Below are 18,748 nucleotides of genomic sequence, written 5' to 3'. Positions count from 1 at the left end.
GACAGTGCATACACTAATGGAAAAAGTTGTTACATACAGCTAAGTACTCAGGGAAAAAATTAGAATCACTACAAGTGACATGGAACTCTTAAGATAAAAATCAAACTTACAGCCTAATAACAATAGGAACTTCAGGTGACCAAAATCTTTGGGATCCAAACACTGTATTTCCCATTACTCCAAACTTTTTTTCTTTTTTTTTTTTTAATCTAAAAGAAGAGATAGACAGACATGTACTTTTGGACTAAATCTTAAATTGTAGAGAACTCTTCTACTTTAAAAAAGAATAAATCAACCTCGTTTCAGAGACTGTGAGCATGAAAGGTCTTCTGTATGGCTTTGGTTTAGCCATAATCTATTCAGTGCAAGTAATGCTTCCCAATTAGAAAAGATGCCATGCATTTTTCTGATTTCTAGGACTATCATCCTACCAATTTTCTTAAATAAAGTACCTATCCCACTAAGGATTCCACTTTCCTCTCTCTCAGTTCATTTTTCTCTGGCCCATTTTACCTTGTTTTCCTACCCTTTCAATACCACTTAGCCACTTAATTCCTCATCCATCACATCAATTTAGATCACTCTCTGCTGTGCAAGGTATATCTCTCTCTCTCATTATCTTACCTTTCCCCCTCCTCGTCATACATCAAAATCCCTCTGGGCTGACTGTAACAGCTTGGCACTGTAACTCCAGACATGGAAACCTACACCTCTAATTCTGCCTCAAATCATCTTAATCCTCCCCAATTCTCAACATATGTGTCATAATCCTTTTCATCATATCCTTCTACTGAGGCTCTACATCAACTCAACAACAAAATAACTTTGATTTGCGATCATGTTTGCCTCGGGTGGGAATTTCACAAGACTCCAGCCTCGGCCTAATATTGTCCATGATGGAAATGACACTGTTCCTACTCCGGCCAAGACTGACTGCATTTGAAGAACTCCAACCCTCAGTGAGAAAACTCACATTTCCTTTTCCCAAATCGCTTTTTTTTTAATCTTTCGATTTATCTCCTTAATTCTGACATTATAAAGTAGCACTCAGGTGCATTAAGGCATCTTATACAATGACTCAGCAGCCTCTGCATGAGAACCTTCAAGCACCTATATCACATACAGTAGTCTACATCTACAAGAGAGAGACACAAACTACACTTCCTTGGCTGTATCCTTCTTTCTGCATGGAAGACCTGCCCATAGGGAGGAAAAGAAACTGCCTGCAATTGTGTCTCCCTCTACTCTAGCTCCTTAACAACTGACAAAAGTGCATTTGATGTGGAAAAGGAGGGATGGAGGAGGGACACAAAAGGGAAATTTGGAAAGTAATTTTTACTCATCTGGCTTTTAGCACTATTCACTCTGATTTGGGTCCATGCTTGGCCACCAGACCAAGAACTCAAATAGCACCAGGACCTGCCCCCAAGGTCTTAACCCCTAAGTTCTGTTTTTCTGTTAACTTCTTCTGAAATGCCACAATCACCAACTTCAATGCTAAAGACAAACGCCCTTATCCAATACCCATGGCCAAGACAAAGAGCTAAAACCTACCAAAATTAAGAGCTAAAAGAACTCTTCTCTCTCCTACTTGCCTTAAGAAGGAAACACTCACCTTCTAATGAAAAATACTCTCCTTTTAATCAATCAGAATATTTCTTCCAAATTAAGCATATCGTTTTACTTATTCTTTACCTATGAACAGTGTTTGATCACACTGCTGTTAGCAGTCCAAAAAGTTAAATCCCAGAAAAGAAGTACCAGTTAAAATAAATGTTAAGAACCAAATGAAGATAAAGAGCATTAATAACTACTACCAAACAGAATATACCGACCATCTCAAAAAACTTAGCTGTCACAAATGAAGACATATCAAACAACAACAACCACCACAAATCTCCCCTGAAATATAGAGAAAAGGGAAAACATAGAGCCAAGGAAGAAAGAATGACTGTTTACACACCTGTTTTCAAAATCACTTCAATTCTTTTCAGGCACTAGGGAAAACCGCGTTTGGAGGGGCATGAAATCAAGTACATCAGCAGTTATATTCCAATGTCTGCTGGAGGCTCCAGGGCCGTAACATACAATTTCACAAGAAAGAAATGTTACTGTTGCTTCTCTTATTAAAAAAGGAGTTGATATTTCATTTGTTTGGAGGAAAATGATAGCAGATCTAGGATCGCTGGAGCTCATGATACCTTGCTATATTTATTACATCTTGGTTAAAGTTTGCCACTTTAAGTGTGCCCCAATTATAATGCACTATGCCATTGATTCTTTTCACTGTCAAAAATATTGCAAATGGTTTATTTCCCATCTGTATGATAGAGAAAGAGGTTAAATCTGTAATCATTTAAATCTGTGCTGCTTGGGCACAGAAATTTTCTGTTTGTTTTACATATTAAAGCACAAAAATATGAAGATAACGCTGCATTTTTATAAAAATCAGGTTCCGCTTAGTCTGAAATTGCTTCTCTTAAAAATCTGTATTGTATTTACAACCTTGATAATACCACCTCCTTACACAGCCTGACTCCACAACCTGCTTCCAGACGGGCAACCCTCATATGATCTTGAATTTAAGCTGCAAGTATTATCACTTCTGTCACATTTGCTATAAATAAAATGGAACAATGTCAAAAAATGGTACTGGGCACAGAGACAAGGATGGAATTTTAAGGGAGCTCTACAAAATCTGTACCAAAGTCTGTATTAAAAAGTAAGAATGTAGATTTTATATAGTGAGGATCTATAACTGCAGAATTTGAGAATTTATAAAAAAAAAAAAACAACCACCAAACTACACTCAAAGTTGTTCTAGGAAAAAACTGTTAAAATGTTTAAAAATGAACAGAGGTTTTTTCATCTGCCTGTGGCCCTAAAGATAAAAGGCTCTAGCAAAAAAATAAAACAAGTCCTAATGCCATTATAGTTGCATTTTAATAACGAATTTTCTCTACACTGACTTGTGCGTGCATTATTTGTCGTAGTTATTGCTTGTCTTCTCTATTATCTTAGCCTGCAAGCTCAATTTCGTAAATGTTAATACATTTAGCAGTTAAAAAGCTTTAATTCAGTGTCCATTTAAGATATTTATGTTCTCTCTCCTCAAACCGTTCCTAAAATTCCAGCAGTAGCACAAGAACTGTTTAAAAAAACGGAGATTAATCTCCCTCTCAATCAGACATTTAAAAAGACATCACACCAAAAAAAAAAAAAAAAAAAGGAAAATTACAGCATGGTTCAAAAAGTAATCCTAGGGCAGGATTTTAAAAATGCTTATTGAGAGGCATTCTCTACTTTCAGCTAAATCAGTAGCAAATTTGCCACCAGCTTCAGCCAGAGCAGATAGAGAGTTTTGATTATTTATGTCAGGCCATACTAGTCTGCCCCGCAATGGGTTAGGACTGCTTGAAGGCAATCACTGGATCTGAGCTGGAAAGCGGGGCTGTGGCAGGGAGACATCCCAAATGGTCCAATTTGACATGGACGTGTAACAATGCTTTTGGATGATGAGCAAGTGATTCTAAAACCCACATCCATTAATGTACATATCCAGACATGGTACTGAAGTCATAAGACACCTCTTCTCCAACACGGGAACACCACATACATGAAGCCCAGCAGTTTAAGGCCTTCCCTGTGTATTTGCACACAGTTTCAGTTGCCTCTTATTGCTGCCAGATGCCTGGGAGCATGCTCCTAAATGAATTCCTAATCAAAACAATCCTTTTGAGGCCGACTACAATCACTTACCTCATCCACGTTCTCAAAGGCATTGATGATGTCATACGGTAAACAGGACAGAAGATCAATCACAAACCACGTTTTCAGGTAGTTCATCCTTATGAGTTTGGGATCAGATATAACCTCACCACCAGGGCCAACAAAGGTTGTATGAAAGTTCAAAACAATGTCAACCAGAAAAATAACGTCCACGACACTGTCCAGCACAAGCCAGGCAATGTTGTTCTGTTTTGTCTTGAAGGAGACATTATATGGAACCATAATTGCTGTGTAGAAGGTTAGAATTAAGATGACCCAGTCCCAAGTGGTCTTAAAAGCACAATAGTGTAGTATAATGTGTGGTGGAGTCTTTGGAGCTTCTTGCTTGTACTGAGGAAGAATATCAGATCCCAGCTGGAGAACCTGCAAAAAAGCAAATGTTATGGTTTTCAGTTAATATGATCCAATAAGGGGTCTTACGGATTTCTGTAAGGAGCAGCACAAAGACGGGACTGTGTTCATGGGACACTGCAAGTCAACCCACAGTTTCTAAATTATCTGATTTATTAAGAATGTGTGGAGGCAGCTACCACTCAATGAATAGGAGCGGCAGAGAATCTAAGGATATTCTTGCAAAAGGGTGATCTTTGCAGATGGACTGAGGTGAAACCATGCCAATAACAAGGGCAGGGAGGCTCCATAAACAGGTTGTGGTTACTGCCACACCAGTTTATGCTCTGCAATTATGAACATGAGTATTCATTCATATTTGGAAGTGTTTCAAGACTAATCCTTCATGCCTGACCTCTTTTTTAAACCACCATTGAGCAAGGACAATACCCTATGAAAGGTAAACCAGACTTCAGCCTTGGTGGCTGACCTCCTAAAATGAAGCATTGCATGCACAATTTCTCCCCTAACACCCTGGCAGTATCACGCTTCTTTCTCATTTTCCTCCAAAAGTTGCTGCTCTCACAAGCTCAATATCACTAGTGGGTTCTCTTTTATTTCTTGTAATTACTTTTCTTTTCTTTTTTGCATATGACTATAATCTTCTGCATGCGCACTTTTGTAAAATGTGAAACTGGAAGCATTGCAAATGTCACTTAAGACATTCCTCCCAGCTAATCTAATTACCTCTTATCTCGGTCCAACACAAGAAACAAAAGCACAAAGGAACGCACAGCGTGGCAATATAATGCACTGACAACTGAGAGAGTCATGTGTATTTTGGAACTAATAACACCTTTTACATTTGGGGATCTCAAGTCTGTATGGGATAAAATAAATAATTCCAGCAACTTTAAAACTCATTTCAGCCCTACACCTGTCCCATATTGGAGCTGATGCACCATATTTGCAGGGACAGTTGGATTGCAAGTAGCAGTCCCGTATGTGTAAAAATGATCAAACGCAGGATGCTTCCTCAATGAAGAGGAGTAAATGGCTCTGAATAAACAGCACAACAAATAAGAATACGAACTCAAGTACTCAAGTACTCAAGTAACAGATTCTCCATTAATTCTTTGCAGTCTTATTTTTAATAAGAGAAAGCTGTTGCTGCGATCAGACAGTAAGAGTCTGGCTCTACTGAAAATCTGTTCTTCAGAAATCACCAAGGGACAACCACAGCAGCCTCTCTCACCCTGTGTTGATGGATGTGGCTTCCCAACATGTCTAATCTGGCCCAATGTCAGGCTGTACTCTGATGGGATACAAACCTGCTTCTGCCTACCTGTTCCCAGCCTCCCTAAGGTCAGATTTAGCAATCACGACCTGTAAGGAAAGTCAGTTAAACCGATAAGGTGAAAAACTAACTTATTGTTACATTAGTTAGCCATTTGTTTTCTACAGAGTCAGCTGAGTTGCATAAATCTATCCTGTGACCATAAAACCACTAGACTCCACTACACAGGCAGCAGTGAAAGTGCAGCGGAGACCTCCAGGAGACCATGGCTGCTAAGGGCCTGGAATCATACCAGCTTCAGTGTAACATAAAGCCATGTGTTGAGCTCCAGCTGAACAGCAACACGCACCAAGCGGTGTGGCCCCAATGGCACTCATGAGAGACCCTCACAGATGCCAGCCCCCTGGTGAGACCCATAAAAATATCAGCCTCCAGGTGTTCCTTCCCCTGGGACCAGGACAAGACTCACTAACAGCACTCCTGTAACCACCCAATGGGCAAGGTTCATCTAGCCACTGTGTCACACTGAACTCGCTGGTGGAACCATGGGTCCTTCCCTGGAATAAAAGCAATAATCGATACATTCTGGTTTTTTCACAGCAGCCTCTGTGAAAATCCATGAAACTTACTCAATGCCAAAATCGTTCCCTGCATTTAACACACCATTTTGTCTTTGACAATCTGGTTGTTATCTCTTTGGATTCATCTGTGGTCAACACTTTACTGTCATGATAAATCAGGACTGGGACTTCTTTCCTTGGTTTCTCCAGACCTACTTGTTCCCTGCCTTGCTCACTGGGGCAGGAGCTGGAAACAGCCTCACTATAGTTGGAATAATAAGCTACTTAGGGCTCAAGCCGAATGCGATGAACATATGCTTGATAGTTCCCTATGTCTCTGGTGGTGTAGTGCTTAGGAGCTCCCATGATACTGTAGAAGCATAATTATTATTCTTAACATAATATCACGCTGAGTTTGACATGGTGAGTGGGTGGCAAGTGGCTGTGGAGACCACTGAACTATAATGATTATTTCTTTCATGCTGCATGAATTTTTAATTTCAAACCACTAAAGAATACACAATATCTTGTTAGTCAGCTGCACTCATCACAGACTCTCTGAATTATTCTTGTATACAACTAATCAAGATGGCTGATAACTCTTAAGCCTGACAAAGGTGGGCAGTACGTTCTGCAAGGGATAAGCTGCGATGATAATGCTCCTCCTCAGACACAGCAGAATGGAAAACGGTGCCTGTACAGCGGTGGTGTACCTCTACTCAGTCTGCATTCCTCACAGCACTTTGCCTACAAAGCACTTTGCAGCTCTAAATGACTTGTAAGAGAGACGATTGCACACCCTCCAAGCAACCTGTTCCCGAGTACAACCTTCTCCCACCTTTTCCTGAGTATAACCTTCTCCCTTACGTGAGCTTTTCCTGCTGCCTGATCTACATCTTCCTTACTGTGACTGCATGTCATTTCTTTTTCTCTAGCTATAGTGGTCTTGGTGAACAATTTCCTCCCTCATTCTATGCGACTGCTTTAGACTTATTTGAATATTGTTACCATATCTTCTCCAGTCTTCCCTTCTCTAGACTAAGCCAATAACGGATATAACTGGATTTACAGAACACTGAAATGTCATTAATTAGAAAAGCAAGATGTGAGAGTAACTCATCAGTCATACAAGCTATTGGTATGGGATAATTCAAGGGAAAATGTCACACTGCCAACAACTGAAAACTGTGGGTTTCCATTCTGACTTCAATTTAAGTAGAGTTTTTATTATCAAAGTCCACTAAAACCAGAAAGGAAACAAAACAAAAGAGCCACATATTTCAAGCTGATACCAGTTCTTAGCATTGAACCCAGGGCAAGCTCTCTGGCACAAGATGGCTAGGGCTGTCATTTTCTGTAGCCCATATATTTTGACCATATATTTTTGACCCACGTATTTTTTATTACCAATGGACATGAAGATGAAAGCAGTACCTCTGTTTCATCAGTTAACCTGAAGGCATTCACTTGTTGCACCATCTGCACTGTTAAGGAGATGTTTGCAACCTGCCAAAGAGTTCATTCCATCAGTTCTGAAGAAAAAAAAATGATGCGAAAAATACTGCAGGAATGACTTTGCGAGAAAGTCAAGATTAAGGTATATATGTAGTCAATGTGGCTGTACAACCCCAGGGACCCAGACAGGGATACTTCCAAAGAGGTTTCTCAAACAATCCCATTTCCCCAGGAGAGTAAGCAACCATCCACAGGGCTCAAGAACATCAAGTCTGGTTCCATGTCACTGTGAGACAGCACGGAGAGGAGCACACTGGGCACTCCAAGTTAAGCAACAACCAGCAAACTGAGAATTGCATGCACAGAAATAGGGCCATGTAAGTAAAAGTGACCTGTGGAGACTGTTTTCAGAACTGAAAGAGCATGACCTGTCCCAGAAACGCGGGCTTGGCACATAGTGCTGCTTTAGGATGAGCAGAGGGGAGGCTGAAAAAAGTCAGAGTTGGGAAATATTTTCCTCCAAGAATATTATTTATTAATGGGAATTAGGGTTTTCTTTCCCCCCATCTCTTCCTGCCTCACGAAGGGAGCAGGCAAGTGTCTGTCCCACTTACTTCAGCTAACCGGGAGTGTTTGTGCACCACCTCAGCCTTGTTCATGGGCGTCAGCTGCTGCAGGACGCTCCGGCTGTTCGTCAGGGCCCGCGTCAACCGAGCAAACTTTGTCCAACCTGCGGGAAAGAAGGAAATCGTGTCAGAAGTACTCAGACCTCATTCGTCGCTAGTAAATCTCCTTTGCGTTTACTGATACTAAGTCTCAGACTTGAATAGTTTCTCTAAATTGCTGCACAGAGCAGTTTCAGGCTCCAGGCTTAAAGATCTTGCAAAAGAGGAAAAATACCGCTGCTTCAAGGCAACCACGTGTAAATCTGAGTAAAATCAAAATGCTCTGGCTTGTTCTTTCTTCTGCCTTTTGCAGACATTGTGTTAGAGGGATCACATTGTGCTTTCAGCCTTCTGGGGAGTTACTCTGCTGCTAAAATCTAATTCTAAACCACTGAAGTTAATGCAAAGGCTTCCCAAATCTGCAAATCCTGCTGAAGTAAATCCTCCCCAGCTACAGAAAGGCTCCTGCTGATTCAGAGCTGCTGGAGCAGCCCCAAAAGTCTGATCCTTAGGTCTTTACTGTTTCTTGCCCCAACTAGACTTCAGGGACAAAACTAAAACTTTAAAAAAAATAAAATAAAAAAATCAGCAAAATTCAGAGCTGCATCAACAGCAATGCTTCAGACGAAAAAAAAAGAATCGTTAAGACTTTAAAGACAGATTAAGCGCTAATTTTAAATGGCATTAAGAAATACATGTAGCTGTTAACCTAATGATAAACAGCTGCCGTAATGGTAGCTTGAGGCCTGCACACAAGGCCAGCCCTGGGGAATTTTTTCTGCAGCATTCAGAAAGGCGCGATCCCAGTTTGCTACTGACAGCAGCACTGACCCGGAACGTGTCATCAAGTCACTCCTGCTGGAAAAACACCCTTATGTGACAGCTGGCGCGGATGCGTCAACAGACAAGGTAGATCGGCGGTAGCAAAGAAAACGCCAGGGGTTTAAGCACTGTAGCACCTTGGTGGTAAGCAGGAAAATGGAAAATTCAGATATCTGCAGCAAGGAATTGCCACCTTGCCTCCTAATGAAGGAGATGCTACACATCCAGTTTAGCCAGGTACAACCTGATATTTTACTACACAGGTGGTAAAATATCAAAAAAGTTATGGACAGGAAACGGGTTCAGGAGAACGTGTTACTTTTATTTAACTTGAATGCTGAGTAGGTGAAAATTGGGGGAAATGTCACATCTGAGAAACGAAACGCAACGTTTCTATGTTAGCTAGGTTTATTTTTAAATGCCTGTTGTCTGATAGGAGTCAGGGACTTGGAAATTTAAGGGAAGCCCTGGGGTAGATAAAATGAAGAGCAGAGAATAGACGAGACAATAAAACTTCAAGAAAAAAATAATTTACAGTTTGGCTTTGCAATTTACTGCATATATATCCCATTCACACAAATGTAAAACCATTGTTCATCTTCTAGCATTCAAAACAGATCTAAGTATCATGATACACCACCAGCACAGTACAAACAATTTGTGTCTGGCTATTAATATATGACCTCAAAAATGCACTGCAAAAAAAGTAAAAAATAGAAGTATTTTATTAACTTTTCAAATCTAAACCTTAAATGTGACCTTTGGATATGCCTCATGCTCATCGAGCTTACAGGGATATTCAATTAGGAACATGCACTTTCTGTTTTAAACAAGGTCAAAAGAGACTATAGTGATCCGAGTATGAACTATTAATTTCTAGAAAAAATTCTTGTGGTTTTCTTTTTCCTAGTTGTCTAAAAAACTGCGGCAAGGAGAAAGAACTCAGAATTGCTCTTTATCTTTCTCAGCTAGCGATTTCAAAGACCAAGTGAGCATGGTGAGAGTGTTGTGACAGCTCTGCTCGGCATTTCTTGTAATTGCTGGAGGCCACAGTACATCCAGACAGCTTTTGGCACACTGCAACCATGCTGCAAGACCCAGAGAAAAAGAGCAGCTCTCCTCCGGGAAGTGGTCACCCACCTCCAGACCCTGTGCAAGTACATACACACACATCACACCACACACTCACTGTCTTCTTCCCCTGGAAAGACACTTCCCTCTGGTCCATGGAGATGGATTTGGGCCAGTCCTCAAGCTTTACTTTGTCACCCTGCCCCACAAAGCTGGTAAGAGAGTGATGGAAAGGTGCTCAGCAAAGCCAAAACCACCACATCCAAACCTGGACTTAGTCCCCAGCGCTCTCATTTGTCACACCTCAGCTTTGTCAGCTACTCCAACTCTGACAGCAACCTCCCGAAGTTCAACAAGGAGAAGTACAAAGTCCTGCACCTGGGGAGGAACAACCCCGTACACCAATTTATGACGGGAACCACCCAGATGGAAAGCTGCTTGGCAGAAAAGGACCTGACTGTCCTGGTGGACCAGGCTGAACATGAGCCAACAACATGCCCACACTGCAGAGAAGGCAAACGGTACTGTTGGCTGTATTAGATAAAGTATTGCCAGCAGGTCAAGGAAGTTCCTTCCCCTCTACTCAGCACTGGTGAGGCCAGTTCTGGGCTCCCCAGTACAAGGGAGACAGGGACATACTGAACAGGTTCTGACAAAGGGCCACAAAGATGATTAAGGGATTGGAGCATCTCTACTTCGAGGAAAGGCTGAGAGCTATGACTGTTCAGCCTGGAGAAGAGAAGGCTTGTGGGAGTGGATCTTATTATGCATATAAATACCTGAAGGGAGGATTCAAAGAAGACAGAGCCAGGCTCTTTCCAGTGGTGCCCAGTGACAGGACCAGATGCAATGGGCACAAAATGAAACACATGAGGTTCTGTCTAAACATCAGAAAACACCTTTTTACTGTGATGGTGACCAAGCACTGGCACAGGTTGCCCAGAGAGCTTGTGGAGTCTTCTTCCTTGGAGATATTCAAAAGCCATATGGACGTGGTCCTGGGCAACTGGCCATAGGGGGCCCTGCTTGAGCAGGGAGTTTGGACAAGATGACCTCCAGAGGTCCCTTCCAACCCCAAACATTCTGTGATTCTGTGACCTTTCTGATGGCCGATGGTTAATGATTCAAGGATTACTTTATTTTCTGAGGTTTAGGGCATTGAACTGTACAGTGATTAGATGAGGATTTGGAGAAGAGTCAGGGGCTAGCAATGATAGGAGATGGCTTCATGTAGCAATCCTTTCCCATGGTACTTCACAGGCTGAGAGATCCCACTCAGAAAAACATGGGGTTTAAAAATTTGTCTCCTTTTATAAAAGCAAAACTGGTAAGAAATCCCTTGTCATCATCTTAGGTAAGAAAAACATCTCTTCTGCATTAACCACAAATATAGAAAGCCTGGGAAAGTTGGGAAAGATGTACCACAAGGAGCTGGAGGGGTACAACACATACCAAACAACAGCAATCCTTTTGCTGTTGTAAAAATAAAAAGAATGGAAGAACTACGACTTTTTGAGATACTCCTTTTCCACCTTGGTGAGATCATCAATGTCAGGTGAAAGAAAGAAGCCACACATTTTACCATTCAGAGTTACCGCTCTGCTCATCTGGTCTGACCTCTTCTTTTCATGGAGCAAACCATTTCATCATGTCCTTTCTCCACCGAGACCAAAGCTCTGTTTTGTGCTAGAGCAGACCTTTTGCAAAAACCCTTCCAGCCTCATTTAGAGACCTCACATTTTCACATTTCTTTCAGCCCTGTGAAGCCCGTGATTCTGGATGTTGGAAGTACAGAATACGCTAACATGACTTTTTTCTAATTCAGCACAAATTGCAGCATTATTCTGCCTGCTCCAATGTATCCATCTGCAGTAGTGTGAAACCAACTTCTTTTGTTTCCTATTTACAACCCAAGAGAATTAAAAACATAGCAACAGCAAGATGCTGGGTTATGAGTGGGAAGGTGAAAATGTATACAGGCTGCCTTGTGTCTGAAATAATCTATACAGGGTACATTTCTCTGTTTCTTGACCTTGTTGTAGACTAGATAAGTTCAGAATTTTATTTAAAACTAATGTGTATTTTTAAATAGACCAGGAAAAATTTGCATAGCTGCCTACTGCTGTCAATGTTTCTTCAGAGGATTCTGTCCTTTCTTTTCCTCTATAGACACAAGGCTTGAAAAGAATGATAATTTTATCCCATATATTAATGACCGCCTGTCCTCATAGATATTTTCAGTGTGGAAGGAGTAAAGGAGCGGCACAAATAGCAGGTGCAAGAGGGAAAAAAAAAACCTACTCATGAGAAAAAGCAACACTTCTGATGCTTTCTTCAGCTCAGCTGGATTGTGTCTGTCTTCCACAGCACCACTTGAAAAATAATACCCTGAACTTACACCACTGCACTCAAGTTCTTAGGAACAAAGGCACCATCATCAGATCATACACCAGATCAGGCCAGCAGCTGCTGCTCCTTACAAGTTAAACTGGGTATTTCAGAGGAAGATGTTAATGACCTCAAATGGAAAATTCTGGAATAACATATAATAATTGTTTCCCCTGATTCTCTTTAATTACTTTCTGATTCACGGATAAAACTAGAAGAATTTATACCCCTGATTAAAAAAACAAAACAAAACAAAAACAACCTCATGATCTGCATTCATTCTCATGATCCAAAACATTGAGTGCACCCTCAGTAAGTTTGCAGACGACACCAAGTTGGGCAGGAGTGTTGATCTGCTTGAGGGTAGGAAGGCTCTACAGAGGGTTATCAAACATTAGAACAGGCTGCCCAGGGAAGTGATTGAGTCACCATCCCTGAAGGCATTTTAAAGATGTGTAGATGTGGTATTGAGGGACAGGGTTTAGTGGTGGGCTTGGCAGTGTTAGGTTAACGCTTGGACTTGATGATCTTAAAAGTATTTTCCAACCTAAACAATTCTATGATCAGAAGACAGAAACAGAAGCCTAGCAAAATATTTCCCCGATCCTATCCATTACTCAAACTAAAAGTTTTGCATTCACAAGAAATTGAAGATGTGGATTTAACAACTCCATCCAGTTACAAAAACAGGACATGAAGGCGGCAAGCTTGCTGATAGACATGAACTAAACTAGTCTCTGACTTGGCCCAGCCGTAATGTTGTCCTTCCAAGTATGCAGCTTCTTCTTCCTCCATGTGTTTTAGTCACAATTAAGTAATTTACATCCACAAAATATTCTCCACGTCCCTCGCACTAATTAGGACTGCCAATTTGACAGCCCTCAGACTATGGGGCTAATTGAGCTGGGGAAGACTTGGTGGAGTACTTCACACAACAGCTGAACGCAAGGTTTTTCTGAAGAAAGAAAGAAAAAGGAGCACTAAATTAATTTAAAATAAATAAATTAGTATTTCTGTCAAACTTTAGCTGCTACGACATGAGTTGAAGCTGTTAACATTGTGCCAGGATACTCAAGGGAGTGCAGGAGCACGGAAGGGAGGTAGGCAACTGTCAAGCAAAGCAGGCAGAGCACCTGAACACCACCTCAGAGGGGGAAAAACTTTCTAGATGGTTCTAAGATGCTCACTCAGCCACTCGCTAGATTCACACACCACTACAGAAATTATGTGGTGTCTAAGGGAGAAACAGTATTTCCAGCTTTCTTGTCAATGACCCCATATGTAGGGAGGATACCTTGTAGAGAGCTAATATAAGTTTAGCCCCTTAGAACTTAATCCTATCATCCCTCCATCATCAGAAAGTCTAAACTATCTTACGTGAAACCTCTCACTCACTATAGCAGGTGCCTTTCCATCAGCTACTACTCCAGCAAGAGCAGCATTATGCCCACACATCTTTCTTCCTGAGATCCTGAATCAATCATTGTGTTTTATCCTGGACAGCTGGGATGGGAACAGCTCTGCAGCAGCTGCTCCCCTAACAGCTCTGCTCCAACACCGTACTCACTGGCTACTCTGTGTTCAGGCACCTTCTGCAAAATGCACTCCTGCATTGCTATAGGGACCTCTCCCTGCCCTTCTGGTCGCCAGTCTCCTTCCCATTAATGTACCCTGCAGATCAGTTCAGTACACAAACACTCTCATCCATCTCCAACCCCCCTCCTCTTCTCTGCTGCCTTCTCTGAGTACGGAGAAATGTCATCCAGGTCGAAGATGCTGTTGCAATAGCGGAGCATAAAAAGGATAAGAGTAAAAGCTGTCCAAAGAAAGTGCAGCAAAGGAGGCTTCCCCGAGTGATGCCCGAAGTGATGGGACAGAATAACTGTTTCCTAATGGCTATCTGGAGACAAAATCTTTAAATCCCTCTGATTCCTCTCAAGGTCACAAAGCAAGCAGAGAATTGGTTAGACTCCACCCAAAACTACAAGCATCCTGAAGAAGCTCCCACATGCCCCGAGGAGCAACTCCTGGTGCCTGTCACACGCGGACACTCCTGCCAAGGGGCTGGGTCAGACCCGGGCTGTTCCCTCTGCCGGGGAAGAAGTCCCTGAGCAAGGACAGGCTAACGAGAAAAAAAAAAACTTGGGCTCTTTTGCTCTTCTAGTGCTTAAACCACCTTCCCTGTACAAACCTCAGCACTCAACAGCCTACCCATCGCCTTCAAAGATAACAGCAAATATTTTCAAATGTAAGTATTTGCAAGTGAGAAAACCCTTCAAATTCTCCCCATCACTTAATTAGCATTTGAAAATTTGCAGTCTTCTTTATTGGATTTGTGTACCGGTCAGATTTCGCCACCTAGCTAGCAGCCACACCGCCAAAAAATAATTAAAACCTCTAATTCATGAACTATATTGTTTTAAAGCTAAATTCATACATCAGTCTTTACGAAGAGTTTAAAAATCACAAGGCGAGATGTTAATGTTCTTTATAGTGCACTTGCTCTGAAAAATCTAGACATGACTAGTTTGCCCTAATAAAACATTAGTGTAGCTCTGCTGGGTTGCAATTAACCTTTTTGTCAAGGTTTGTCTGGCCTTAAAAGGATCAGAAATACTGATGGCTTTTAAATCAGTGTAACAGGCAACTGTTCAATACCTTAGACTGCAGTGAAAACACTAGGGTTAAGAATGATATTCTGTGTAAAAAACAACTGCAGAGGGTAATTACAGCAATGCTCATGTTGATTCCTTTCTGCAGGAATATAAGGAGCACTTCCAGACCATGGAAAGGTTGTTCTTCTCTTGCTGTGAAGCACGAAACAGTAAATATATAGAATGCTTAAATAATATATACTTTGTGACTTACCCACAAACGCAAAGAGCAAGCACCGCTCAGAGTTAGGCAGTATGGAATTCAATTGACAACATGGATCATCCTTTTCCATTAACAGTTAGCATCTACAATTCTCAACTATTTCTAGACGTTCAGACAGTAAAATCATTACAATGGCTGGCTGTTTGCTCTTTATTGCAGGTAAAATATGGCTGAAAGAGCTCATTGTCTCTTCGAAAAACTTAATCATCCTGGTTTTGCTTTATTAGAGAGAGGGGAATAAATGGGATTCCTGAAAAAATAGAATAATAGTCAAACAAAGCTCAATCACTCCCATGATGCGGCAAAACTATTTACCGACTGAAGAACCCCAGCGTCTACTCAAACGTAATTCAAAATACTAGGATAAATTTCCCAATTTGAAATTCTGTGTGTTCCACTGTCTGATAATGCACTGCACTTTTGGGATAATTTTTACATCTGACCTCTGTTCTTGCTCAGTGTTGTATTCCCAGTTACCATCCACCCACTGCAACTACTGGGGAGCTCAAAATGGATGAGGAATCAATGGGTAATCTTGGGCATATCACCTTACCTCTCTGAGCTTCAGTTTCTTCTCCTTAAAATGAAAATAATGCTAATGACCTACTTTGCAAGCCATTTTGAGATCTACTGATGAAAAGTGCTTAGATTTATACACCATTGGACTACATTTGTTATACAATGTATTTTTAAATCTAATTCTGACATAGCCATAAATTTACAGTGCAAAACTTCTTAAATTTCATGTTTCTGCAACTCAAGCTAAATTTTATACACACACACAGGGCCACCAAGGATAAGTATAGAAAAACAACTGCAAATTTTGGGAAGAAAACAAAAACAAACAAACAAAAAGACTAAGTAGTGTAAATGTCAGTCAACTGGCTTTCAAGACTTTGCCAGATAGCGAAATGGTGCCATTCAATGGTCAAGGAAAAAGGACTACAGCAGCCAAAGGCTAAGGGTCAAAAGAAAGGCAACTGCTAGAAATGAAAAAGCAGTATACAATAAAGCACAGAGGGATGGGAAGAAAGGGAGCAAGTAAGTATGTGAATGAGAAATTATGGCTTATGAGAATGGACATGGAAAGTTAAAGACATATGGGAAAAATCCTTCTCTGGCCAGATTTTTTAAAGTAACAATGCAGGTTTAAAAGAACTCCCGAAGTAGGACCAAAAGACTTTCTGCACCCATATGCAGAAAGGGCAAACAGGTTTCTCAGCTTAATCTCAGTGCCAGGCAAAATGAGAGAAAAGCTGATCTGAGTTTCAACATGTTTAATAAAAAAGAAAAGGAACGGAACATAATGAATGGCTGTCAATACAGAATGATGTAAAATGCTCCACAACGTTAATTTCATTATTTGATAAGAGTATAAATTTGGTTCAGGAACACAGCCAAACGCCTTGACAGAACAAGCTGCAAGCCAAATGCAACAGCCGGCCGGAGCCACAGGATACATATGATGTACACTGGAGGGGCAGGAGCCAGGGCAGCTCCCTGTACCAGTGCACTCTTGCTGGGGCTGGACTGGGCAGCAACATGGACCATCGCCCTGATGACAGCCCCAGCAGCTGCCCCTGGTTTGCTCCAGCCTGCAGCCAAGGACCCTCCTCCCAACAGCTCCCAAATCAGCACAGCCAGTGCTCATCCCATACCACCACCTCATCCTGGTTCTGCATTTGAATCACCTGAGAGCCACACGTTGGCCAAATCCTCTTGTACAGTAATCTTCACTGAACTGACACGGTGTGACACTCTCAACAGAATATTGAGACTACGCAGTTCAGTAAATTTGAGGTTAAATGGATGAAGAACTTGCTACCTGGCATATATCCAACAAGGAGTAGTGGAAAATAGCAAAAAATTATTACTGAGAGCCTTCTGGACCCCAGTGGACAGGTCCCCTTCTATTCAGTGCTTTTCTCTATGGTTTGAAAGGCATTATAAAATGACCGATAAAATGCCCAGATGACAGGAAGATTAGAGGAATGCCAAACAGTCATGAAGGCAGTCGCGCAGGATGATGTGCTTGATAACTGGGCATGTGCCACTAAAATGCATTTTAAATGGAAATCAGATATCTAGGCAAAAGCAATGCAAATTGTATCTCCAGCACAGGAAGGGGAAACGTCCCTAGCAAAGAACGGTTCCGAAAGGGATCCACAGGTCTTAGTAGATGAGCAATTCAGCATGTGTTTTGCTTTGGCAAAAGGTCACCTACTCCTGGGATATACAACAGTAAGAGCTAGGCTTGGAGAGGCTGAGCAATGGGCAATATTGAGGAGTTAGCGGTGAACCCATCTGGCTACAGTAACGGCTGCAGAAACTTATTCGGGACCTGGGAGGCTGAAATCCATGCCACCACGGCTTCATCCCTACTGCTGCCAATGAGCTGCATTAAAGTGCAGCTAAAATGTCTGTATATCTGCCATCATCAGACCTCCAAATTCAGGCTAGACAGAGGTTTAAGGAGCTCAATTCATTTACTTTATCAAAAGAAGGTGGCGTGATGACTTGATATATAAGTGCCTTAATGGGACATTTTTAGTACAGTGGAAAAAACGCATAAGAAGGTGCCACTGCAAGAAGCTGAAGCTAGGTTAATTTAAATATGATGCTTTTTTAAAGTCAAAAGTGCAATCAAAAAGCAAGAAAAATATGAAGGAATGTGGTGTATCCGCAGTCTCTTCAGACTTCTAAATTAATACCGGATGTTTGTCTGGAGGGGATGGTTTAGTTCCACACAAGTTCACGGGTTCAGCAGAGGAGTAACTTAGTGAAATGTAATGGCCTGTGATATACAGATTAGACTCTTAAACTCTCTAACTCTACTATATTTATACTTATTATTTTATACATGGCTTATAAGCGTTCAGTTTTCTACATAGAAAGTGTATCCATCTACAAACAGTTACTGCTTTAAAGATCAACTTCCAGTTTAATTTCATCTCTCACAGGGTTAGATTTGATTTCAATGGGATTTCTTTTTCATTGTGCATTAAACTTCCAGAAATTTACAGACAGCTAACGTGCATTGTGTGTTGCTGATAGAGCTCACAAAGGCCTCAAAAGGCAATACCAAATTTAGAAAAGCATTTGATTTCTGTGAAGGAAACGAAACAGCCCTGGATATGGAAATTCCCTCTTCTTCATCGTGGTGGGTCTCTGACAGCAGCAAAGCAAGAAGCAGGGTGGGGGAGGGGAGGAATGACACCAGAAATAGGGCCTCGGAGCATCACCCCTAGGAGCGAGGAAACAACTACTTGATTGTTCAGCTTTTGCGGTGTCTGCTAAAGTGCCACCAGCATGTCACTGGAGACAAAAACAGGGAAGCTTATCCTGCAGCAACAGGAACCAAGCAACCTCAGAAGGACTTCCTGGTTACTAGCAAGCTGTGCCCATCCAAAATGGATGGTTTCAAATACCAAGAGACTGTATCTTAGCATCATTCCTCTGAGTTGTCTGCTCTTGGCACTGGAAGCCCACCTGGC

At 41.5% G+C, this 18,748-nt stretch overlaps 1 protein-coding gene across 1 annotated transcript in view; it reads right to left on the bottom strand.

Moving 5' to 3' along the window:
- Nucleotides 1–18,748, bottom strand: part of KCNH5 (potassium voltage-gated channel subfamily H member 5) — a 163,149-nt gene that overhangs the window by 113,532 nt on the left and 30,869 nt on the right. Inside the window, exons 5-6 of the mRNA XM_054199802.1 lie at nucleotides 8,046–8,161; nucleotides 3,760–4,152 (exon numbers count right to left, since the gene is read on the bottom strand). Of these exons, the coding sequence (XP_054055777.1) occupies nucleotides 3,760–4,152; nucleotides 8,046–8,161 (509 nt within the window). The remainder of the gene's footprint in view (nucleotides 1–3,759; nucleotides 4,153–8,045; nucleotides 8,162–18,748) is intronic.

Source organism: Rissa tridactyla, chromosome 4 (genome assembly GCF_028500815.1).
Source record: "Rissa tridactyla isolate bRisTri1 chromosome 4, bRisTri1.patW.cur.20221130, whole genome shotgun sequence".
Classification (NCBI taxonomy): Eukaryota; Metazoa; Chordata; class Aves; order Charadriiformes; family Laridae; genus Rissa; species Rissa tridactyla.
This window is presented reverse-complemented; position numbering and strand designations above follow the sequence as displayed.